The sequence below is a fragment of the Pogona vitticeps genome, chromosome 1 (genome assembly GCF_051106095.1).
Source record: "Pogona vitticeps strain Pit_001003342236 chromosome 1, PviZW2.1, whole genome shotgun sequence".
In the NCBI taxonomy this organism is placed as follows: Eukaryota; Metazoa; Chordata; class Lepidosauria; order Squamata; family Agamidae; genus Pogona; species Pogona vitticeps.
The window spans coordinates 350358467-350383915 of record NC_135783.1 but is presented as its reverse complement, the minus strand read 5'-3'; the positions used below and the strand labels follow the sequence as shown (position 1 = coordinate 350383915).

The 25449-nt window shown below is 47.6% G+C and overlaps 1 protein-coding gene across 3 annotated transcripts; it reads left to right on the top strand.

Annotated features, from left to right (window-relative positions):
* The first annotated feature begins 690 nt into the window (after positions 1–690).
* On the top strand, positions 691–25356 carry OTX2 (orthodenticle homeobox 2). Of its 3 annotated transcripts, none has more exons than XM_072986844.2 (5): positions 691–840; positions 1088–1229; positions 10883–11188; positions 12738–12889; positions 23313–25356. In XM_072986844.2, exons 3-5 carry the CDS (start codon positions 11092–11094, stop codon positions 23937–23939), a joined length of 876 nt encoding a protein of 291 aa, XP_072842945.2. In that variant the 5' UTR covers positions 691–840; positions 1088–1229; positions 10883–11091; the 3' UTR covers positions 23940–25356. The 3 variants fall into 3 exon arrangements, with proteins under 3 accessions (XP_072842945.2, XP_072842944.2, XP_020658167.3); XM_072986843.2 differs by having other exon boundaries at positions 691–897; XM_020802508.3 differs by lacking the exons at positions 691–840; positions 1088–1229 and adding an exon at positions 5480–5545.
* The last annotated feature ends 93 nt before the right edge of the window (positions 25357–25449 follow it).

Genomic DNA, 25449 nt, shown 5'->3' with positions numbered 1-25449 from the left:
TTTCCCCACCCCACCTGACTCTCTCCGCGCCCCCTCCATCCTCTCCTGTTCCCCTGCCCCCGAGCAAGGAGGTTGACCTCCCTCCCTACCCTGAGCACCGCTGGTGTAAGGGGGCGAAGGGTTGGAAAGACCTCCACTAGAGAGAGAGAGAAAAGATTATATGTATACAGTTGTGTGCGTAGTTTTGTGTGTGTGTGTGTGTGTGTCTATACAGTATACACACACACACATATACATATATACATACACAGAGAGAGAGACTCATGTATGTATATTGTGTATATATCTATATCTACATCTCTCTGCCTACACAACTCTCTCTATCCGTGAGTTTTCCTTGCTATATGGGCCCACGATTTTGCGTGTGTGTGTGTGTGCGCGCGCGCGCGCGTGCGTGTGTTTCTCTCTCTTGGTCTCTTTCTTTTTTTAAAAAAAGTAGCTGTTATTTGTCGTCTGAATGTCCCCCTGGCGAAGCGGTGCCCTGTTTTCCCCTTCCCCCCCCAACGCCCCCCCCACCCCTGTTGTCTGTTTTTATTCTCCCCCCCCTCCCCATGGCTTAGATGTGTCAATCATTCCCTCCTTGCCATTGGTTGGAGAGCCGGCGTCAAAAAAAGTTGCCCAAGAGGTGGTTTTGAAGCAAACCAACCCGGGAGAGGGAGAGCGAGTGAGGGGGGGTGGGATCGGGAGAGAGAGAGAGAGAGCGAGAGAGAGAGCGAGAGAGAGAGAGCGCCTTGGAACCGCGCTCCGCCACCATTATCCCCAAAAGTCACCAGCTCTCGCGCAACCTGCCACGGCGCCCCTCCGCTGGACCAGAGGAGGGGGGGTTTGTGGGGGTCTCTGGTGAGGGTTGTGTGGTTCGCCTTAATTTCATTTTTCCGACCGTCGTGGAAGAGCCAGGTTGGCACAGCCTCCCCCTCCCTCCCTCTCAAGAATAATAATAATATTAATAATTAATAATAATAATTAATAATAATAATAACAAATCGCAATAACCGCCGCCGCCGCCGCCGCGATAGGTCACAGTCGACTTCAGAGGAGACGGAAGACGCTTGCCTCTAACCTTCTTCCTTTGTGGTTTCTTTCGTAGGAGAACCGAAATCGCACCAAACCCCCCCACCCACCCACCGACCCACCCCACGCCCACCCCATCCGCGCGGCTTCGGAAAAACTCCGCCGGCGCCTGGCTGCTTTCGCCTTCGCAACGCGCACGTTTGGGCGACGGCTTGAAGGTAAGGGAGAACCTGAACCGACCTCTAGAGACCGAGAGGCGGGTTGCATCCACCGGACGACCGTGTGTGATTGTGTGTGTGTGTCTGTGTGTGTGTTTCGTTGTCTTTTAAGGATTCGGTTAGCTTTCTTTGTTAGAGAAAGTTGTGGTGGAGTTCTTGCTCAACTATATATCTCTATATATTTATATATACTGTATATATATTTCTAGAGAACGTGTTTATTTCGTGATTTCTTCGCCTGTTTGGAGATGTTATGGACTCGTTTTTCCCCCCACTCCGCCACCCCAGAAACATACAGCAAGAGGCGCGCGGGGTGTTTAGAAATCCTATTTATTTTAATTTTTTAAAACGCTTCTTTGCGCTCAGCGCAGGCCCTCAGAGCTCACGGCTGTCCTTTTCACTTACTTCCCCCCCCCAAAAAAAAAACAACAACACCAGGACAGAGTTTTCCCTCCCAATAAAAATGCCCGAAGATCAGGATGGCGCGGAGCTGGGGGCGGGGGAGCAGCATTCGTTAAAACGTAGCTTCGGATGCCGAAAAGCTCGATCCACCAGCCACTTAAGGAAAGTGCCTTGAATTCCCTTCTTTAGGCGGCCCAATCCTGTGCTTGTTTACTCACAAGTAAATCCCACGGAATGCAGAGGGACTTTGTACCCTGAACTCCCTGTGGAATGAGAAGCAGAAAGGTGATTTAAATGTTGACTCTGGTTGAAGTGGATTATGGATCCAGGAGTTCTTTCTTTCTTTCTTTCTTTCTTTCTTTCTTTCTTTCTTTCTTTCTTTCTTTCTTTCTTTCTTTCTTTCTTTCTTTCTTTCTTTCTTTCTTTCTTCCTTCCTTCCTTCCTTCCTTCCTTCCTTCCTTCCTTCCTTCCTTCCTTCCTTCCTTCCTTCCTTCCTTCCTTCTCTCTCCTCTTCCTTCCTTCCTTCCTTCCTTCCTTCCTTCCTTCCTTCCTTCCTTCCTTCCTTCCTTCCTTCCTTCCTTCCTTCCTTCCTTCCTTCCTTCCTTCCTTTTTTTTCTTCTTTCCTTCTTTCTCTCTTTCTTCCTGGGAGAGGAGGGGGGAGAGTGGAATGAAATCCAATCAGCTCAATGGTTATGAATGAACAGATTTCTGCCTGAGAGTCTCAACCGATAGCCTTACGGGTGTGTGGATTTTTAAGGAACAGAGGGCTCTCTTCCTTCTCAACCCTCCCCTCCCCCGCATTTACTTGAACTAAACTCAGTCGGGAGAGATAGATTAGAACGAGGGCGAGAGAGTTTGGGGGAAAGGTGTTCAAAACCGGTTCCGAAGTGCACGGGAGACTTTTGTCTTGAGTCAAGGATGTGGCGAAGGAGGCAAGCTTCGGTGCTTCACGGGTCTCTGAGCCGAGGGGTGGGAGAGAATGAAAAACGAGGAGGCCGTTCTGGACACGGGATGTATGGAAAAGCAGAAGGAGGGAAAAGGAGAGACGGCTTGGGCCCGGCTGGGCGAAGACAGCCGCTTTCCTTTGCCATTTTCGCCGGCCCAAACTTCACTTTCCCATAAACCGGTTTGTGAGTTCGCGCCCGACCAGGACCCGCTCCGGAGTGAATCCGAAGACGGTGCCGGGGGCGATCCTAGCCTCTTTGGCTTGGAAGGAGGGAAACCCCATCGGCCGGAAGGGGATGGATTCCCGAGCGTGGAAGGGAGGCGACCATTAAATAAACGTATCGAGAAAGCCGCTCGCCTTCCTTGGCCGGTGGGTCGTCCCTCCAGACACAGAAAAACCTAAAAGATACTTAATGCACTTTTTGGAGAGATGTCAAGAGATGGGGAAGGGGGGGAGCGAGGCGAGATTTCAAAAGCAGAAAAGTTTCCGAATTATTTCCTCGCCAAGAAATATAGAAAGCCACAAGCATTCTTAACCAGAGCCGAATAAATCTAAATAATAGTGGTACACTTCTTTTGCACACTGTATATACACCGTGCATAAACAGTGCAGACATCTCTCTTTCGGCCTTCTTCTGAAAGAAAGCCCCCAGTGTGTGCAATGCGCAAAAAAATATTTTGTTTACTTTGGGCCTTTTCTGTTCTTGTCGGTTCGCCTGTTTTTATGTATTTTAACTTTTCTTCTTTTTTTGAAACAAAGGTTACAACGGAGCCCTCCTCTTAATTGTCTGGAATATTAACTTGGGGGTTTGCCTAAGTTAATATTCAGGCAAAATGCGCCTGCGGGTTGAAATCTAGTTAGACGCATATATTTATATACGTCTACCTATAATTTTCAAAATAATGTATCGTGTGCTCCACGTAAAGTATAATTCGAGAGTATGTGTACTCTTTGTGGTGTGTCTTGAGTTTTTAATTCGATTTCTATCTAGATGTGATATGTTTGGACATGTGCAATGTCCTCTATCTAGGTAGAGAAAAATTAAATTAAATGTCATATGCATACGGATGCGTAACACATACTCAGACACATCCGAGGATAGGTGTGATTTTTTTAAAAAAGTGTATTTATTAGAAGCTAGTTGTAAATGTTGGTATACTTTTATGCCAATACAAAAGTTAGCGCAACTGTGGTATTCCTTCGCACTAATCTGTGAGTGAGCATTGTGTGTGTTAGTTACCAAGAAAGAAGCAGAAGGTGGTTCGGTCTTTCTTACCCCGCTGTTTCCTCCTACCGTCGCCTATCCAGCCCACGAGTCCTTCTTTCAACTAAAGGATCTGTCTCACCAAAAATAAAAATAAAAACAATTAATTCTGGGTCCCACCGATTTCCCTGTCCTTCGCTGCGGGGAGAGGTTCCTTTGCGGGGGGGGGGGGGGGCAGGAGAAGCGTTTCGGATCCGGGCCCGAGGCCTCTAGCAAACTGGTTTCAAGGCCCGGACCCTAATAACTGCCCTCTCTCTGCAGCGGGGGCCGTGAAGTAGATGGCATTCCGAATTCCCCGCCCGCGATACTGCCGCCAGTCGCGATCCAAAGGGCAGGAGGAGGCCCAGCCTCTCCGCCTTTGTTGTTTTAGTCGTTGTGTCCGAGTCTTCGTGACCCCATGGACCGCCTTTACTCGGGAGTAAATCGGGGGAGAGCGTCTGACAGCTTCCCCGGCAAAGGGTGCTTAGCAGGTCTGTAAATTTGGGACGGCCAACCTGCAGGCCAGGCGAGGGAGACCCCTCCAGGGGAGACACCCGGAGGCAAACGCTGGACTCGATCCGTGAGCATCCAGAGGTGCTGCAGGCCGAGATACAGCACTTAATAAGATTCTTTGTGGACAAGAGCGGACGATGTCTTCCCGAGAAAGTGGAGAAAAGTTGGAGGTTGCTTTTGGAAAATTAAATGGAGGCTTTTTAAGGAGACCACTTCAGACTTCGGCTTTCCCTTCGCTTTCCCGCGATATTTCGCGGGCTGGGGCTCTTACTCCTGAGTAGGCCTGCCCAGAACTGTCCGCCCAACGCAATCCGTCCCAAACGCGCCCCTGTTGTGCCGCTGAATTTCAGAATCGACACGAAAGATAGACAACACCAGCCCCGTGTGTGTGTGTGTGTGTGTGTGTGTGTGTGTGTGTGTGTAAGGAAGGAAGGAGTTTTCGAATTGTCCCCCCTCCCTTTCTTCCCCTCCCCAATAATTTGTGGGATTGGGTGGAAGGAAAAGAACGATGCCAGGGCGAAGGCCGAGTTTTTCCAAAAAACCAGCCTGCTTTGTAGTTGAGTTTGCAAAATCCAGAAGGCACTTGGAGAACGGAGGGACGGAATTAAAAAGGAGAGAAAAGGGAGGAGGAAAAAAAAACTTTCCATAGTCAAGTTATCCTTTTTTTTCATGGCTGCCCAGTAGGTTTTCTAGCTCGGAGAGGCCTGGAATTATTTGGGATCGCCGAGGGTTCAGTTGGATCTTTGGAAAGCCAAGACCCCTGTTTTTTCGCCCGTTTCCCCCTCTCCCTCCTCGCTCTGCGCTCAGCCCTCTCTGCCAGTCTATATAATGTTTTCTTTCATCGCCATCATGCAGAAAATTAATCAACCCAAATGATTCTGAGAGCTGTTCCAGGCGTCCCGTAATTAGGGAACGTGTGCCGCCCGGATTATCTCGTTAGTTTATCAAGAAAACATTTATTATAATTAATTCTTGGACGGGGTAATTATAATTGAGCGGGGGACGGAGCAACTGGTAGATGGGGTCCTTGAGGGGAGGGGAGGGGGGGTCTGGAGAGGGGAAGTGAGGGCGAAGCGACAGATTGCGCCGAGCAGCCGTTATAGGGGCAGGTTTTCCGCGGAAAAGGGGGGGGGGGGAAGGCATCGCACGCGCGCCTGCCTGCCTGCCTCCCTCTCTTCTTCCCGGCCCTCCAGAGCTTTGACTTCGGACCAGGTAGGAGGCTGCAAGGAAAAATACACTTTTTTCTCTCCCTCTTCCCTTTCTGGGGCGCGACTCAGCTCTTTAAAAAAAAAAGTCCCTCCCCTCTTTTCTCTCTCTCGAGAAGCCGTTGGAATTGTGCTGGTCCTGATCTGGGGAAATCCATCGATTTCCGAGGAACTGACTTGCAATTTAAACTAAATAAATAAATAAATGGTGGGGCCAGCTTGAGATTGTTTTGGGGCGAGGCAAGACAGGTTGGCTGGCCGGCCAGGCCGCCGGCGGGCAGGCCTCTTTCTTGGTTGATTTTAAGCAGAAGCTCTGAGACAGGATGTCTCCTGTTCTCCTCCAGAGGAGGCAGGGGGCGGAGGGAGGGAGGGAGAGAGAGATCTTGGGATTGGATCGGGCCCAAAGTTTGTCCTCCGCTTTGCAGAAGAAACTCGAGGAGTTTGGTAAAGCTGGTTTTCTTTTTAATTGTTTTTTTTTTAAAATAGCAGTAGGACGCTGGGAGGCAATTTTAAGTGGTTTCCTAAACCCAGAGAGACAGAAAAGTAGATCTGGGAGGGGTTTTTTTCTTCTCGAAGGAAAGAGCAAAAGAAGTTCTTTATCTGTGGAAAGTTAATGGTGCCCGATCCTATATGGAGGCAGAGTAAGCGCAGGCTAATCCTGTGCGTGGTTACATGCAAGTAGATCCTGCTGTGTACAATAGGGGTTAGTTCTTGGAAAATGTGCCTTTAAATCCTAAATTCTAAGGGTCAGTGATCCTAAATCAGCAATCCTAAATCAGAAGTGAGAGTCTCTTGGAGCTTACTCCCAGGTAAGTAGGTATAGGATTGTAACCTTAATGAACTAGTCCTTGGTCGGGGGCCCATTTGAACGGATCAACGGCCTGTCCCCTTCGTCGTGTGACTTTTCATAGGCGTCGGATTCTCTTGGGCAGAACAGATGGTCGCGCGCAACGCGCCGCAGAAAACGAAGTTCCAGCAGGGTGGAACGAGTTACTGCAAGGTTGCAGCTGTTTGCCTTTAAGGAACAGGCCTGGAGGCCCGATCCTGGAGCACGTTGGCCCCGGAGTCCATCGCGCTCGGTGGAATGCTTTGATTTTTATACCTCTAAACTCAGTGAGGAAACTGAAATGGGTTTGAATGGATCCCGGTGAGGAAGGAAGGAAGGAAGAAAGGAAGGAAGGAAGGAAGGAAGGAAGGAAGGAAGGAAGGAAGGAAAAGAAAGAAAGAAAGAAAGAAAGAAAGAAAGAAAGAAAGAAAGAAAGAAAGAAAGAAAGAAAGAAAGAAAACCCGCCACCCGTTTTTCTGTATTTAAAAAACGAGGGTTGCCTTTCACTTTCTCAATTTATTTTTTTTAAAAAATTAGGTAGATATATCTCTTTAAAAAAAGTAATCGTGTTTTTCTTTCTTTCCGTTTTCCTTAACGAGGAATTCGTTTCATATTTATAAATCTCCTTTATCAGGGCAAACCCCGATCGTGAAGGCATTTCTTAGCCTAGAAATCCTGAGTTCCAAGTAAGTTTAAAAACTAGTGAAAGGGATTGCCTTCGGAAGCCAGTCCTTCGTGTTTCCAGCCCGATCCTATATGCACTGAGCGCAGGTGGGGGGGGGGTTTGCTTTCTTCTGAGTAAACGTGAGTGGAGATAAAAGTCCAGGTCCGCCTGATTTTAAAACCCAAAGGATTCGAGAAAAGCGGTTAGTTTGGGTAAGTCCGAACCCAACGGTATTTTCGGGGTGCCTTCTGATCCCCTGCCCCTTCCCCCCCCCCCAAAAAAATCCTTACAAGTAAGGACACGTCTCAGGGAAGAAAGGACGGTGCGTGTTTGCAATTCCATTGATTCACTCAAAATTAATATACTGAGATTTCTTATGGTAGAGGGGCGGATAAATCTGCTTGGCTCACGCAGACATTTCTGCCTAAATGTTTCAGGAGCGATCCGCGATCCTAGCCCTCTAAGAAATTTCTTCCAAGTAATTTCTCTTTTTACCTGCGATCTTTGTTCACTTTGAAGAAATAGGGTGCTAATTTTATTTTAAAAAATATTTTTGGCTGTTTTTTTTTGGGGGGGGGAAGAGCGAATAATGGAAGCCGTATCTGTATTCCTTTTTTTAACTGGGAGTTTTTGAAATGCTGCTGGTCTGCTAGAACGGACTCTCTTCTGCTTGACACAGGAGCGGGGGCGGGGGGTTGGGGACGACACCTGTAGGCATTCAGACGTTCACGCCGGAGTAGACCCGAATATTTCCAGAAAAGGACTGGCTTTTTGAAACTGAAATTCTTGGTTGCAAGTAAGCCTCCTCTCCCCTCCCTCCTCTGGATCCGTTCGGAGTGACTCCCATTTGCACGTAAGGTGGGTTCAGACAACCATCTGAGCACGCATTTGACCACAAAGTGTGTTAAAACATCCCTTACCTCTTCTCAAGACGATACAGAGGAGAATTAGGGTGGAATGAAAGGGATATTTTCCCCCCTCCCGGGATTCTTTGATTCCTCCCCCAGGCTCTCTTCCTTTCGAGTAAACACGGGTTGTGTGAACGGGGTTTAGGATGGCGGTGAGGAACAAACGGATGCTTCGGCATCCTTCGCCTTAGGATCGCCCTTTTGTGACGTCATCGGCATAAACACAAGTGTAGGTCTTCTGGGACGGGGTCCCCCCTGCTTCATCCGGATCCTAAACCGACTTTGACCAATCATGTTCACAAAACTCCAGAACAAGGATTGCTTCACCCCAAACAGCCTTAGGTGAGCGTTGGAAGGCGGTGAGACAAGGAGGAGGCTGAAATACACCTGCGATCTGGATTTATGCATACTTATTCGGGTGTCCCACAAACTTGGGAGGGTTTAGTTTTCTCCCTAAGAAACTTTTCTACTTTAAAAAAAAATTAATCATTGAATTCAAATCGGAGTAAATTTGGACATTTAAATTTTTCCCCGCGCACGTCTCCCCAGTTTTCTAAGCCCATTGAAGTCAATGGGGTTTGAGTTTGAACGGGCCCATGGATCCGTGTTTCTCCTGGGAAGAAAGTGGAATTGTCTGAATGCCTTTTGCTTCCGAGTTACGGAATTATGGAATGCTTTCGTTGAAAATAATATTTCCATTGGAAATCCGGATTTCCTTTCTCAGCGGACAGGCTGTGCTACGTCCTCATGTTTCGGTAGAAAGAGGACACGCGGGTGCCTCCTGACCTAGGCTTGAGAGACAGGGAAGTGGTCGTGTAGACGTGAAGAAAACAGGTTTCAAAACTCTGTTCTTTGTGTATGCGTGTGTGTGTGTGTGTGTGCGCGCGAGCGCCTGTGTGTGCAAATTTCTCATAAGATCCTCAAAGGTGTAAAGCTTCTCATGGGATTTTTGTGAACAGGGTAACCTTTCCGGGAGAAAAGAGATTTTTAAAAACGAGATGCATCAATAAACCTAATAATAATAAGTATTAGAAGCAGTATTATAAGGAGTTGCAGAGTCCAGAATTAACACTTATCAGAGCTACAAAAAAATATATATGAGGAACAGCATACGTACTGCGCCAATATTGAACGGATATTTAGGATTTGGGGTAAAGCTTGTATCTGTTATATAATGCCAGTCAATGTTTTTATAATTTTGATTGACTGTTCGTGGTATTTAATAATAATAATAATAATAATAATAATAATAATAATAATAATAATAATAATAATAATAATAATAATAATAATAATAATAATAATAATAATAATAAAGCATCCAGCCCCTGACAAGGAGGCCCAGTGGGGAATCGAACACCCAACCTCTGGGTTCGGAGATTGAAACCACTGAGACATAAGCCAGTTTCCTTCCTTCCTTCCTTCCTTCAAGCTCATTAGGTCCTTGGAAAAGTCTTCGACACCCCCCCCCCCCGGTTTCATTCCCCAAATGCTCAGGGGTTTCATCTGTCAGGAGCGGTTAGCTTCACCCTTAGGCATCCTTGCAACGGTTGAGCGGGGGGGGGGGTAGCGAATCAATAGAACTTTGCGGGGACGGGAGGGGGGTTCAAAGGGCAGGTCCCCTCCAAACTGGTGTTAAAATGAATAAACACACACCTCTGAAAGATGGCTGGAGCGGGGCGAGGGTGTGTGTCGGAGACAGGGAAAAGCTTCTCCCTTCCCCCGAACAACGAAGTGGTGCTGAATCCTTTATCTTTTCTGGTTTGAATCTCGACACCACGGTTTTGTTCCGGTTTTCTGAAATCTCAAACTAAACGGGGGGCGGGGGGGGGAAGAGTCGGTATTCTTTCTTAGGCTCAAGTTATTGTCATCTCCTCAATTAAGGTAACCTTCCCCACTCCAAAAGAATACTAATAAAAATAATAATAGTGGAATTGTCTGATTAAAAACAAAAGATTCTCCACTTCACGGGGGGGGGGGGGGTTAATGGCTTGTTTGTTTAGCTTTGCTACAACCTCTTCCCCCACCCGCGCCAGTGTTTCTAAAAGTCTTAGAAATCTGAGGATTAAAAAAAAAAATCAACCCACAACTTTTTAGGCCTCTAAATCTAATTAGCCCAAGTGCTAATTGGGAGGGGGCGGAGGAAGAGCTGAAAGAAATAACTTCACGCAGGCCAAGAGGAAAGACAGAGAACCGGGGGCAGGGACTTGCCCCCTCCCCCCCCAAATATCCCCCCTCCAATTTAGATCTTCTCTAAAATGAGCATTTTAATTCTAAACTTTGGGGAGAGGGAGGGGGAGTTTGCCTGGCTCGGGGGAGCGGGGGTGCTGGTTTTGCAGTGGCCAAATCTAGGGGTAATTAAAAAGCTTGGGTGTGTGAGTAAAGGGAGTTGGGGAACCCAGATATGTTTCCTTTGTCTGGGGGGGGGAAGAAGAGTTGTGCCGAGTGGGGGGGAGAGGTGGCGAGAAGGAGGCTTTGTGAGCAGCCTTATTTATTTAGCTGGAGGAGCCTTTTGTGTCTGCAAAACGGGCCCCCCTCAAGTTTTGTTGCAGACCATTAGGCGCTTGCTAAGCTAAAAGGAGAAAACTCTTGCAAACCGCTGCCCGCCCCCCCCCCGCCGCCTCGAAGGCGAGGGGGGGAGGCGGGCATGGGGGAGGCCTTTGCGGTACCTATTCGCCCTGTAATTTTGGGAGGAGGAAGAGGAAGGCATAAGCGGCTCTCGCCCTGCCTCGGTCGGTTTGCATCCCCGCGATTTTGCGCAAGCCGAGCCTCGCTTTCCTCGCGTCCGTTTTTCCGCAGAGGGGAAGAGGGAAAAGGAGGGTCGTGGGGAGAGGACGACCCAGGAATTTTCCTCGGAACACCCTGGCTGAGCCGGACTTTTAACTTCTCTCATCATTTCTCTCTCTCTCTCCCATCATCCTCCCCTCCCCACCTTCTGTCTCCAAGCTTCTTCTCCAGACCTCAGTTGCGCAAAGCCTGGAAGAGAGGACCCGCAAGAGAGACACACGCAGGAGAAGGAAAAGGGGGACCGCCAGAGATCTTCCTTCCTTCCTTCTTTCCTTCCTTCTTTCCTTCCTCCCACCCGACCCCCGCCTGGGAGATTTGAGTCCCCACTTTTGAGAGCCCCCTTCGCTCCTCTTCGCCCCAAATTTAGCATGATGTCGTATCTCAAGCAACCCCCTTACGCCGTCAACGGGCTGAGTCTCACCACTTCGGGGATGGATTTGCTCCATCCCTCCGTCGGGTATCCAGGTAAGACCCCCCACCCCCCACCCCCCCAAATGGAAATCGTGGCCGGGGAGGGAAGCCAAAAGAGGCAGGGGGGAGGGTCGGTAGGAAGGGAAGTGACTTGGATTTTTTTTGGGGGGGGGGTAGATGCTGGCACAGGTTGGGGCCGGCGGCAGGTTGAGAAGGTGGGAGGGTGGTTTCTGAAGGGGGCGGACGGGGCTCAGAGCTTCTCCAGGCGGCTTTTGGTGTGACCACCTACCCCCCCCCCAGCCAACACAGTCGCTGGCGCCCCCAAAGGCAGTTGCTTAGGTTCTGAACAGAACTTGGTTGTGATGGCAAAGATGGAGAAGGCTTTTGTGGGGGTGTGGGGGTGGGAGAGAAAACAGGCTGCTTTCTCTCCTTCTTAGATCCGACACCGCAGCCGGTCCACCCCACCCGCCTCAAACTGGCCTCACTTGTATGGCGAGAGGGACCCCTTGTGGGTTTCCTCGATGGGGTGTCTTAGAACGGGGAGGGGGGCTACTCTTTGGGCTTGGGAAGGCTGGAAGGATGAGGAAGCCGGGGCTTTGAAAAGCATGGAGAGGAGGGCGCGTCCCTCCTGTGGTCACACGTTGTTTAGGTGGAGAGGAAGGTAAGGTTGAGGCAAGACTTTGGGCGCTCCACTTCAGCACCCTACTGATAGATCCAGGAACTATAGGGATGTTCTTGGGGAGGCTTGCTCCGGTTTCAAGCCCCCTTGCTCCGTCCGATGTGTCTTACTCCCCTGTTTAGGGTGTGTCTGTGTGTGCGCGGGGGTGAGGATAGTGGTCTTGGGTCGGAGCCATGTTGCCCTGCGGAAAGACAGCCTGGATTTCCTCCATCTAAGGAGCTCCTTTAACATGATTGGGGTTTTCCCAACATCTAAGAGCTTACTCTCAAATAAAGGTGTTCAGTCCAGTCAGCCAAAACATGGGCTACCAGATTCTAGACATCGGTGCCTGAGAGTAAATCTTACTCAATGCGGTGGGGCTTACTTCTGAGTGCATAACTTCTCTTCTGAAGATTGACATTTGAGTGTAAACCACACAGGTGGGTCTGCGGCATATTTCTTATTTGGAAGTTAGGGCTATTCCATTGAGGGGTTAAATCCCGGAACAGCCCTGCAGTTGGATCCTGCCCATGTTGTTACCCCAAAGAAAGCCTCGGTTGCATTCAATTGGGTTTCCTTCTGAGCCCAGTGTAGAGCTGGATGCCTTCAAGATTTTTCGGCTTAAATCCTTGGGACCCCTCAAGAAGTCCTTGAAGAGCCTGTGCGAGACTTACTCCCGAGTAAACTTCTCTATGGGTAAGGTGCATTGCCTTGGCAGGAAGTCCTAGTGAAGGTCAATAAGGTTCACTTCTGAGTAGACTTTGCCCTGAGGTTTACTCACGAGGAACCCACCCCTGCAAATAGGCTTTTTGGTTTTACTTTCTGAAGGGAGAGTCCAAGGTCTCTGGCTTAACTGCCTTCTAAATCTGTTTGCATGTGCTGCCTTTGGCTGATGTGGGCCCTTCTCCTCCTGAGTCCTTTCGGCTTGCTTTTTCCCCTCTCCAGCTACCCCTCGGAAACAGCGGAGGGAGCGCACCACCTTCACCCGTGCCCAGCTGGATGTGCTGGAGGCTCTTTTCGCCAAGACCCGCTACCCAGACATCTTCATGCGTGAAGAGGTGGCCCTCAAAATCAATCTCCCAGAGTCCAGAGTCCAGGTAAGTTAGAGACCCTAAAATTTCAGGGTTCTCCATTTTCACTCGGCTTAAAACCTGATTCTATGGGGTCCACTAGAGAGGGGAGAGGTGTTGAGTCACCCCGGCCTGCGCCGAGCTGTGTTTCCCTTAGATCAGTGATTCCTGACCTTGGGTAACTCAGGTGTTCTTGGACTATAACTCCCAGGCAGTACAGTTGGTGGTGAAGGTTTCTAAGAACTGCAGCCTAAGAACACCTGACTTGCCCAAGATTGGGAACCACTGCCTTAGATGTATCTAACTCTAGCTTCCATCATCTCCAGGTATGTTGGATTTAATCCCCATCCCCTCCAGGTGAATGTGTCGAACTCCAAATCCCATTACCCCCACCAAAGCAGACGGATGTGTTCTGGGAGTTGTAGTCCAATTATTCCAGAGGACAGCAAGATGGGGGGGGGGGGGGAATCTGAGACTAAATTGTAGAGGGGATTGTCACTTGCCATCATTCCAGACATTCCGGCTGGGTTGAAGACGGTGGAGATTCAAAGCCACATCAGATCATTTCTATGCTGATCTTTGGCCAAAAAGAGCAGGGATGAGATCTCCCGGAGAGTAAAACAAACTGGAAACAGGGATATCTTTCTTCCTTCTGAAATTGACGGAAAGCAAAACGGTGAAAAAGAAGACCTAGCTGGCGTGCCCAGTGTCTTAGAATCTCATTTGGATGACATTTCATGGGTTAACTCATTGCATTAAGGAATCACCAGAGGCGGTGGCAGTGAAGATCCCAACCTAGGTTAGAGAGCTTTAGAGGGAGGTTTGGCAGGAACAGGAGCAGAAGGAGGTGGTGGTGATGGAAAGGTTTGCCCCCAGTTAAGAGCTGAATAGAATTCCGTGGCTCAGACATGGTAGATCATTATACCATAGTGGGCTTTCCCCATCCAGGAACCATGACTTCTGTTTGGTCCCTCTGGATCCTGAAGCTGGGCCGGATAGGCCTTTGGTCCAAATCTGTAAGACTTTTCTGCAGATCCAGTATACTATACCCTTTCTCAGAAGACCTGCTTTGGTGGGGTTTCTGGGCAGGATCCCACCCTTCTGGCAGATTTCCAAATGAGCCCAACGTGGCTGTGGCAGCTGAGAAGGTGGCCATTCTTTCGTGAGGCCAACCTACAGCATTCACTTGTGCCCCATCAAGTGACATCTAACTTATTCTCGCCCAATGGGATTTTCATGCTAGGTGAGATGTTCAGGGAGAAGTTTCAGCCCTCTCACCTCCCAGCGAATGTCTGTGGCTGAGCCAGGAGTTGAACGCAGGTTTCCTGAGCCCCTAGTCCATCACTCTGTCCACTCTTCATGCAGGCTTCACTCATCAGCACCTTGGAATACTGTATAACTTATTTTTCCCATTTCCCAAACTCCTGGAGTCTACTAGACTCGGTGTGAGCCTTCTCTCATCACAACAAGCTTGTGTAGTTGGCCATGTGGTTCTCCTTCAGAATCCCTCTTTCCCATCCACCCACCCCTCTCTGCTCTGCATGTTTCCATGGTTGTTTGTGATATGCATTTTGATGCAGAGGGATTTCATTTTGGAATGAAGTGTATGGGGCAGTGAGAGAAGGAAGAAGACACTCAACAGGGATTAAGGACCTGCCTTTATATTCTGTGCTAAACCCTTCTGTGCCAAGAAGAAAGTACTCTCAAGGCAGTAGCTTGATTTAACCCCACTCCTCTTTTCTTAATATGATTGCAGTAAGTTTAAGTTGAGAAATTGAGCAGTTTCTCTCTCACACACACACACACACACACACACACACAAACACACACACAGAGAGAGAGAGAGAGAGAGAGAGAGAGAGAGAGAGAGACATTTCAACAGAAAATGACTCACAAAGCTTGGAAATGTTACCCTTTTAGACTTCAAGTCTCAGAATCCATTTAGCCAGCGTGGGGTATTTTGGAAACTGTGGTCCAAATATGGATTGTTTTGAAGCTTTGGTGTGGCAGATAACAATTTATAGCAGCCCTTAGCCTGAAATCTCATTGCTCCGGATAGCTAATCATGTAGGCTCTAAAACGGAGATGGAATGAAGGAAGAGAAGGGTAGAATGCCATCTCCCACCCCCACCACTTCCCCTCAAATGCCTTCCTAAATGTGGAGAAAGGCCTTTAAGAGACCCCGACCCCACATGCTGTTCCCCAAGCTGTGTCTCTACTATTACAGCCCCCATTGGGGGAATGACCTAACACAAGACATATTTTAAAGGTGTGTATTGATGGTGAATTAGGTGTATTTTGAGCGGATAGAGAATGACGCATAAGAATGCATTTGGTGTGAACGTCTAAGTCTGTGTCAGCTAAGAGAAAATGTTTGGGGGGAAAAGATATCATGGGTCACACAGATGATGCACCTTTGTTGGGGGCTTCAGATGGGATTTGAGTTGTCACCTTTCAAAATGGCCTTTCTGAAGCCCTGGCTTTGTTGGTGTATGTAATGTACAGAAAGGCCTTTGAGAGACAGAAGCAGAAGGCCTTAAATCAGAGCAGGAAAAATGTGCACGGGCACTCCTCGGTTTTCAGAGCATTCACACCAGGATTCCAGATAGATTTGGATTAGAATCTAGCATTGTTTCCTTTGACCTCTGAGTGTGTGGCTCCTTCACTGGGCTTCCTTCTGCTTCTCTTTTGATTAAAACAAGAAGCCAATCTTGGTTTTAATATGTCACAGACTCCACTCCTCCATGTACAGCTTTGAGCCGACACCAGATTCCTGGCCGATCTAGGGTTCTGTTTGCAAAATAGCAATGATTACCTTCTGTTGTAACTTTATCCATTTCAAATTGCGGACTACAACTCCCAAAAGCCCTCAGCTCACAATCACGTTGGCTGGGATGCTCTAGGAAATGTTGTGAAAGCAACACAACTGAAAGCTCTTATCCCAGCATTGTGCTTCTTATTGCGTAATCAAACCAGGTAATGAGGTTTATTAGACCCAGTGGAGGTTTTTGCCATTCACTTCAACATTGGGGGGTCAACGGAATAAAAAGGGAACCTATGTTTTGTTCTGTTCTCTGCCAGGGACTCATCTTTACTGTCCCATCAGATGAGGACGTAACCATGAACTGTGGTACAGAGTCTGTTTCAACAGCTCACATTTGCTAACGAATGTTGGTGAATGTTGTCAGGAGAGAAATACTTTCCCCCATAATATGTGACCTCTTTACCCAACCAAAATTACAGAGTCACCTCACTAGTTATGAAATCCCTGTAACAGAGACCCTTTCCCAGATGAACTAAAGTGAAATCCCAATATAGACCACACAATAGGGCACCACCATACAATATCTTCTGAAACAGTTTTCTAGGCGCTGAGCTATAGCTATACACAATCATACACATCTTATCTAAATGCCACCACCCCTAAAACTCCAATAGTCTCCCACCACCCTATGTCCACCTCCCATTTTGGTTTCCTTGCTGCTTTCTTGCAGTATTTAGGCCAGGATGTAGGATGTCCGAAGTGGCCCTTCGGAAAAGCAAACCGCCACTTATTGCAGTGGCATTTGCTTTCTCACAAGCGTGAAAATCGTTGGGCTGCCTGAATCTGTCCTCTAAAAGGTAAAGCAGATTTGCAAAAAGAGATGGCCTCAAGGAGTGTTTGTTGACATCACATCTGGACCTGGGACTGCAGTGTCGATAGATTTCAAGCCGGAAAAGCTGCAAGGCACATTTTACACCATAGACCGAAAGTGGTTTAATAGCTTTTCACTCTCTCCAGGGAAACCCTGAGAATTGACATACTGTTGGGTTGGGTTAAGGATCCCTAAGAGAGAATTCTCAGCACCCTTATTAAAGTACAGTTATGGTGATTCTTGGAGGGCTCTCATGTCTCATAAATAGGTGCAGAACCACTGTGTGTTTGGAATAGAGCTAATTCCATACTGGAAAAAAAGCTGTTGTAAAATCTATTCCTCCCTCCCTCCATTCCTACCTACTATTCATCATTAGCTCCTTCCTTCCTTCCTTCCTTCCTTCCTTCCTTTCCTTCCTTCCTTCCTTCCTTCCTTCCTTCCTTCCTTCCTTCCTTCCTTCCTTCCTTCCTTCCTTCCTTCCTTCCTTCCTTCCTTCCTTCCTTCCTTCCTATTCCTGCTAAATCTAATATGAAGGACGTTGACCTAAATCCAACAATAGTTTTGCCTAGAGCAGACTTACGGACATCCATGGACTCAATTAAGTTATATGAGCCAAGCAAGGCCCATTCAATTCAGTGGATCTGCTGTAAGTAGGACTAATGTTGGATGTAGCCCCTCACTTGAAGATGCCTTTCGTTTTGGTGGAAAAAGCCTCATGGGTTTCTCACTCCACACAGAAAGGCACTTGGTCGAATGTCAACCCAACAAGTAACCGTAGCTAGATTCCTAGTCCATCTATCCATATCAAGAGAGCTGTTTATGACTGCTCTATTGGGGTGGAGGAGACACAGATGTTTAAAGGATCTTCAAGACACAATGCAAGGTGGCCTTTAGCACTTTTTGAAATCAGTGGGACCTGTTGTCTGTCCACAGTCCACACCTCAAACCGGAGCATTTAACTATGTACGCAGAATTCTGAACATGTGTTTGCCCCGCACAAGCCAATATAGACTCATATGTACTTACTGTTTTAAAAGAATGGCGCACACCAATGTCAAGTTCACAATGTGTGAGGCAAGATTGAACCCTTTGTTAGCTAGGCGTGTAAACTATGGCAACCCGGTTTATGTGTTTTTATTTATTGCAGCCAGGGTTGTAAAGCCCATCTTTCCTTTTTAAAAAACTGATCAATACCTGATAAATGGTACTGAAAGTAAAAACTTTATTATAAACAACAACAGTAGGGTTTTTAAAACAAGCTGGACCTTTGAAAAGATAACAGACCAGAACAATATTAAACAACTTTTTTTGGTTGAGGTTGGTGGGAGAAACAGTGAAGGATAGAACACCTGCCTCTTACTGTAGTTCGTTCGTTCGTTCGTTCATTTGTTCGTTCGTTCCTTCCTTCCTTCCTTCCTTCCTTCCTTCCTTCCTTCCTTCCTTCCTTTTCCTCCCTCTATCCTGCAAGCACCCCCCTCCATATTTAAAATGAAAGGAAACAGAGATAGCCTTCCAATGTGTGGGCATTACTTTGCAGATGAAGTTTTTAAAAAGCATATGGTGTCTGGCATCCCAATGCCAAGAAACTACCCATCTCAGTCATGAAGATGTCTGTGCTCATAGGATACCTTTAGTAGATGAGCTTCATTCAAAGTGGGATGCAAAATGGAACCCTTGGCTGTAGATGTTCTCAGAAGCTGAAGGGTATGCCTGGCACCAGCCGTGAAATGTTTCCCTGGCATTGCTGGAGCTTGGCTGGGAACAGAGTGAAAGGATGGTCTCAAAAAAGAAAGAAAGAAAAGAAAAGTGGAAAAAGAAGAAAACTTAGCCCTTGTTAGGTGCCCTCAAGTTGTTGTTGTCTAGTCATTTAGCTGTGTCTGACTCTTTGTGACCCCATGGACCAGAGCCCGCCATGGGGTCCTCAAGTTACACCTGATTTATTGCGACCCTAATAGGATCTTTATAGGATGTGAGATATTTAAGGGTTGGTTTTAGCATTGTCGAGAGGGACATGGTGGCGCTGCGGGCTAAACCGCATAAGCCTGTGCTGCAGGGTCAGAAGACCAAGCAGTCATAAGATCGAATCCACACGACGGAGTGAGCGCCCGTCGCTTGTCCCAGCTCCCGCCAACCTAGCAGTTCGAAAGCATGCAAATGCAAGTAGATATATAGGGACCACCTCGGTGGGAAGGTAACAGCGTTCCGTGTCTAAGTCGCACTGGCCATGTGACCACGGAAGATTGCCTTCGGACAAAACGCTGGCTCTATGGCTTGGAAACAGGGATGAGCACCGCCCCCTAGAGTCGAACACGACTGGACAAAAAAAAAATTACTTTTACCTTTACCTTTTAGCATTGTCATCTTTCAGTGAGTCTCCAGGGCCAAGTTGGGATATGAACTCGGGCCTCTGGAGACCCAGTCCATTACTTTCCCTGCTACACCACACTGCCTCCCATTGACTAGCCACTGTATAATATGTAGAAAAGCATTTTCAGTGGGGCTTCCCATTGACAGGATGTGTTGACAGTATATTGAAGTGGTAGAACAAAAGTTTCCAGATGTTCTTTAACTATGAGTCCAAGAAAACCTGGCCATCTTATCTCTCAATCCATCCATCCATCCATCCATCCATCCATCCATCCATCCATCCATGCATCCATCCATGCATCCATCCATCCATCCATCCATCCATCCATCCATCCATCCATCCATCCATCCATCCATCCATCCATCCATCCATCCATCCATCCATCCTTCCATGCATCCATGCATCCATCCATCTTATCTCTCAATCCATCCATCCATCCATCCATCCATCCATCCATCCATCCATCCATCCATCCATGCATCCATCCATCCATCCATCCATCCATCCATCCATCCATCCATCCATCCATCCATCCATCCATCCATCCATGCATCCATCCATCCATCCATCCATCCATCCATCCATCCATCCATCCATCCATCCATCCATCCATGTGCTACAAATTTTCACGTAGTTTAATTTACATACTATTTTCAAGTTGGCTTCAACTTTGTGGTGAGCCTAGAAGACAGTGACCTTCAGAAGACTCTGTTATTAACAACCCTCCTCAAGTCTTGCAAGCTCAAAGTTGTGGCTGTTTTTTTTTTTAATGAGTCAGTCCATCTCATAATTGGCCTTCCACTTTTCCTCTTGCCTTCAGATTTTCCTAGTCTTCATGTATTTTCTGGTGAGTGTTTCACAAGGTGCCCAAAGATCAGAGTGCATTCAAACACAGTGCTTGCCCACTCTGTAATCTAAGGAGATACCATGGAGGCTGCCACCTTCAGACTTACATCAGCTATGCATGTTCACTTAGTTTTAATCTTATCATAACAGGTGGTTCAAAGTCTAAGACAGAGGTGGCGGATCAGTGCTTCCTTCCAATGTTTTTATTTTTAACCACAACTCCCATCATTCATAGCCTGCATGGCCAATGGTAAGCCCTGAAGTGAATTAACCAATAATTTCTGTACAGCCTCACCTTGCCCTTCTTGGTAAAATGAAGAATGTCACTTGGATGGCGCGCTGGGGAGATGTGTAGTGTAGTCTTTGCAGAATGATGCCCTTTGTTGTTGTTTAGTCATTACATCATGTCTGACTCTTTGTGACCTCATGGACCAGAGCATGCCAGGACCTTCCTGTCTTCCACTGCCTCCTGGAGTTGGGTCAAAGTCATGTTGGTGTCCAACCATCTCATCCTCTGTCATCCCCTTCTCCTCTCGCCTTCACTCTTTCCCAACATCCGGGTCTTTTCCAAGGAGTCTTCTCTTCTCATGAGATGGCCAAAGTATTGGAGCCTCAGCTTCAGGATCTGTCCTTCCAGTGAGCACTCAGGGCTGATTTCCTTCAGAACGGATAGGTTTGTTCTCCTTGCAGTCCAGGGGACTCTCAAGAGTCTCCTCCAGCACCACATTTCAAAAGCATCAATTCTTCGGCGTTCAGCCTTCTTTATGGTCCAGCTCTCATTTCCATACATCACTACTAGAAAAACCATAGCTTTGATGTCCCTTGGAAGACCGCAAATGTCCTATTTAAAGAAGACTCAGATTTGACACCCCAGTCTGAAAGACCATTACTTAAGTGTAAATCCCATTACTTTCCATGGAGCATGCTTTTGCACATGTCTGTGCCTGGGATAAAGGTCCTAAATGTCATCTCCGTTTTGCTGGAACCAGTGCATATGTGAGGAAAGTTATTCTTTTGGAATTAACTGGAGAGGGTGGGGGTTGGGTGAAGTAATCCAGAAAAGAACCTCTTCCAGACACTGAACGAAACGCATCTCAAGTTGCTAAGATTTCCTTCTCATCCAGCTACTTTATTTTCAAAGACTGGATCCTGCCCCTGAACTGGCAAGGAAGAGAACACGCGGCCCCACTTAAAAAGAACAAGAAAGCTTCCTTCCCCACCGTTTTCCCCCCTCCATAGCTGCTCCTCTTCTAATACTCTGTGCTTTTCAATTAAGGGCTTGACTTCAATAGGACTTAAGTGGAGGTCCTTGGGGGTACTCTAAGCTGGCAAGCTCACAGACTTGGGAGGTGCTTCCCCCCCACCCCATTTCCCCAAAGTGCCTCTATTAAGCAATTGGGTTTGCTTCGTTCTACGGGGGAAATCCTTGGGAATAATCCTGAGGCTGTAGGGAAGCCATCCAAGCCAGTTCCCATCCATGCTTCATGATGTCAAAGGCACATATGGTGAGGGGGGTGATCCCTGGAACACAGGAAGGTTGTAGCGACACCATTGCAAAATAAAAGCAAAAGAGACTTTTGACTCCCCATCAAAAGCAGTACAAAGTGCCATGAAGCCTAGAGAGGCAGGCCAACCGAGATGGGGCAAACCTAGAACCATGCCCATGGATATGAGCAAAAACTAGGTGTCCATCTGCAACTGGATGAGTTCCCAAGCTGGACCTGTGTGGGGTCCACTCCACAGAATCCCCATGCTTCCATGGTGCTGTAGCAATGGAGGCTGGTGACCATCCATTGTGAGTTTGAGTCTAGATTTTGAAGAAGCTGACCAAGACACCTGAGCTCTTTAGGGAGATGGATCAGCACCTTCAAGAGCTTCTGTAAAGTTCAGATCAGCAGACTCTCTGTTCCTTGGGAACTGGACTCGCTGGCCTCCACTACGCTGCAGTATCACATACAGCTAGAGCTGTTCCCAAGTTTCACCAATGGCAAGCCATGTAAGATGAATTTGGAGCAACATTAATGGGTAAAACATGAAAAAAAAAATGGGAAAGCAAGCTAGGGACTTTCAGAAGACTACCAACCTATAGCCCAAGAAAATTTGATGGAAAACCATGTGTTATATGGCTGCTGGCTGCTTCACACTCACAGTGGGTATCTTTTTGAGAATTTAGGGACACCAAAATATCACTGAAGGTATTATTTCCATGAAATGAGCAAAGCTGATCCAATTTGGAATTTATAATACAGCCAAAGAGAGATGTTCGAGGCAAAGATGATCTTTGTTCCCAGCTACAACTCATCCGACATGTTGTGTTGGCCAACTGGGGCTGGATCCTCACTTGCTTGAAGAAGGCATAGAAGAAATGTGGAGGGAGGAAAGGAAGACATTGGGCTTGGCTCATGGGATTTCTTCATGGAAATCCACCTGCCCTTAAGTGCTGACATCTAACTCGGTCTCCCCTCATCCCAACCGAGGAAGCGCCCTCCAGATGTTGGGGTAACACACAGTGTTGAATTGCCCATAATTCCAACATCCCTTCCCAAAGTAACATGCAAAGATTGTCCACAAGTTCCGTACCAGATGCATTGGCATGAGTGGCTGGGCTGTTCTGTATATGGCGAGAGTTGGAGTCCGTGTTATGGAAGACAACTAGGGTTGTGAAGGCTGATCTAGCTTCCAGCAGTTGTTGCTGTCTGACTTGTCCTTGATATGATGTATGATCAATGTGGCTAGAATGTGGCTAACAAACACCATTCCTCCCTCCCTCCCTCCCTCCCTCCCTTCCTCCCATCCTTCCTTCCTCCCTCCCTCCCTCCCTTCCTCCTGTCCTCCCTCCCTCCCTCCCTTCCTTCTTTCCTTCCTTCATCCCATCCTCTCTCGCTCCCCCTTCCTCCCTCCCTCCCTCCCTCCCTCCCCCTTCCTTCCTCCCATCCTCCCTCGCTCCCTCCCCTTCCTCCTTCCTCCTGTCCTCCCCCCCTCCTCCTTCCTTCCTTCCTCCCTCCCTCATTCCCTCCCTCCCTCACTCACTCCCTTCCTTCTTCCCATCCTTCCTTCCTCCCTCCCTCCTTTCCTCCTGTCCTCCCTCCCTCCCTCCCCCTTCCTTCCTTCCTTCCTTCCTTCCTTCCTTCCTTCCTTCCTTCCTTCCTTCCTTCCTTCCTTCCTTCCTCCCATCCTCCCTCTCTTCCTTCCTTCCTCTCTCCCTTCCTCCTGTCCTCCCTTCCTCCTCCTTCCTTCCTTCCTTCCTTCCTCCCTCCCTCATTCCCTCCCTCCCTCACTCACTCCCTTCCTTCTTCCCATCCTTCCTTCCTCCCTCCCTCCTTTCCTCCTGTCCTCCCTCCCTCCCTCCCCCTTCCTTCCTTCCTTCCTTCCTTCCTTCCTTCCTTCCTTCCTTCCTTCCTTCCTTCCTTCCTTCCTTCCTTCCTTCCTTCCTTCCTTCCTTCCTTCCTTCCTTCCTTCCTCCCATCCTCCCTCCCTCCCTCTCTTCCTTCCTTCCTCTCTCCCTTCCTCCTGTCCTCCCTTCCTCCCCCTTCCTTCCTTCCTCCCATCCTCCCTTCCTCTTTCTTTATCTTTTCCTCTCTCTTTCCTCTTGCTCTCCCAGGTATGGTTCAAAAACCGCCGGGCCAAGTGCCGCCAACAGCAGCAACAGCAGCAGAATGGGGGTCAGAACAAAGTCAGGCCAGCCAAGAAGAAGAGTTCTCCGGCCCGAGAGGTCAGCTCAGAAAGCGGGACCAGTGGGCAATTCACCCCTCCGGCCAGCACCTCCGTCCCAGCCATTTCCAGCAGCAGCAGCAGCGCTCCTGTGTCCATCTGGAGCCCGGCGTCCATCTCTCCCCTCTCCGACCCCCTGTCCACTTCTTCTTCTTGCATGCAGAGGTCCTACCCGATGACCTACACTCAGGCTTCTGGCTACAGCCAAGGATACGCTGGTTCGACCTCCTATTTCGGAGGCATGGACTGTGGATCTTACCTGACCCCTATGCACCACCAGCTCCCCGGACCTGGGGCCGCCCTGAGCCCCATGGGCACCAACGCGGTGGCCAGCCACCTCAACCAGTCTCCAGCCTCACTCTCCACCCAGGGCTATGGCGCTTCCAGTTTGGGGTTTAACTCGACGACCGATTGCTTGGATTATAAGGATCAAACGGCCTCCTGGAAGCTAAACTTCAATGCTGATTGCTTGGATTATAAAGATCAGACGTCTTCATGGAAGTTCCAGGTTTTGTGAAGAACCTCCTAGGAGCCCAGTTTCTGATTTTAAACCCTAAATGATGATGATGATGATAAATGATGATGATGTTAAATGATCATGATAATGATGATGTTGTTGAGACAGACAAGACCATACCTGTGGTGGGTGGAACTTTGCAGTGATTCTAGTCAGGGGCTTCGTTGGACATTAAAGACAAACGTGGACTGGACACCTAACTAAACAAAAGACTGGAGAGACAGTATCATTCTCCCAATTTCATCTCTTGCTGAGAAGCTCTGGAAAGGAAGAGGAGAAGGAAGGACGCCTTATGGGGACATGGAAACAGGCCACTTAACTTGGTTCTTTATAGTTTTAGCTAAATGTTCAGTTTCTTTGTCTGGATGGGAGGGAAGAGGATTCCAGCAAAAGGCCAGTTTTTAAGGGGTGTGTGTGTGTGCTTTTTTTTAATTTATTCCTTCTTTTCTTAAAAGAAAACTCTCTAGATTTTTTTCTTTTCTTTTCCTTTTCTTTAGCGTGTGTGGTATGGAAGCAACGCACCCCTTTCCTCTCCCGTCTCCTCCATTTCCAGTTTGCCATCCAAACCTTGGTTTTGAATTATTATTTTTTTTGTTTTAATGGACAATGTCTATATATCTCTCTCAAGCTCCTCCAGTTGCTTCATGGCCAGCATTTGGCAAAGCTGGCCTGCAGGAGAAACAAGCAAACAAGCAAAGAGCTATGTGGGGGTGTGGGACTGGTTTTCTTAGCTGCACTATTTTATTTAAGAGGGAAATAAATAAATAAAAATAATGTCCATAAGGAGTCAATATGTAGTTTTTAAGAGACAATCAGTGTGTGTCTTATATAAATGGTACATCTGTGGTTTTTAATCTGTGCTAGACTTTAAAACTGTGATCTCCTGTATTGTATGCAACTACAGACCCCAAACCAGCAGGGGGTTCTGCTGTGATTTTAAATAGGTTATAATTAACATTGAAATTTGAGCAACTGAGTTACATATGACCACCTCTCTCTCTCTCTCCCTTTTTCTGTTTTCCTCTCTCTCTCTCTCTCTTTAAATTGCCTTTCACCAGAGGTAAACTGCACTGAAAAAAAAAACTTTTTATGACAAACTGTCTCTGAATGAATGAACCACCGAGATTTTTTTTAAAGCATCAGTCAATATATAGAAAAAACTACACAAGGACTTTTAAATCCACCTGTAATACAATAGCGTACTGTTGGGAAAGCTAACAGCAAAGGGGAAACACGAAAAATTATATATATTTAAGACGTTGGTCAATTGCTCTGACCCCTGAACAGAGAAAAATCATCGTTGTTTTTATGCTTGCAGATGTGAAATTGGAAAAAAAAAGAGATATATATGCATAAACCTTTTCTTTTTCTGGATTTGGCAGATATGTATAATTATATTAAAATGGTTCTAGCACAAGCGCTGATGTGGTCTTACCGTGTCCTTGCAAAAGGAACTTTCTAAGAGTTCAGATCAGTTTCTCCGGGGTGGAAAGTTAGGAGCGGATGAGTT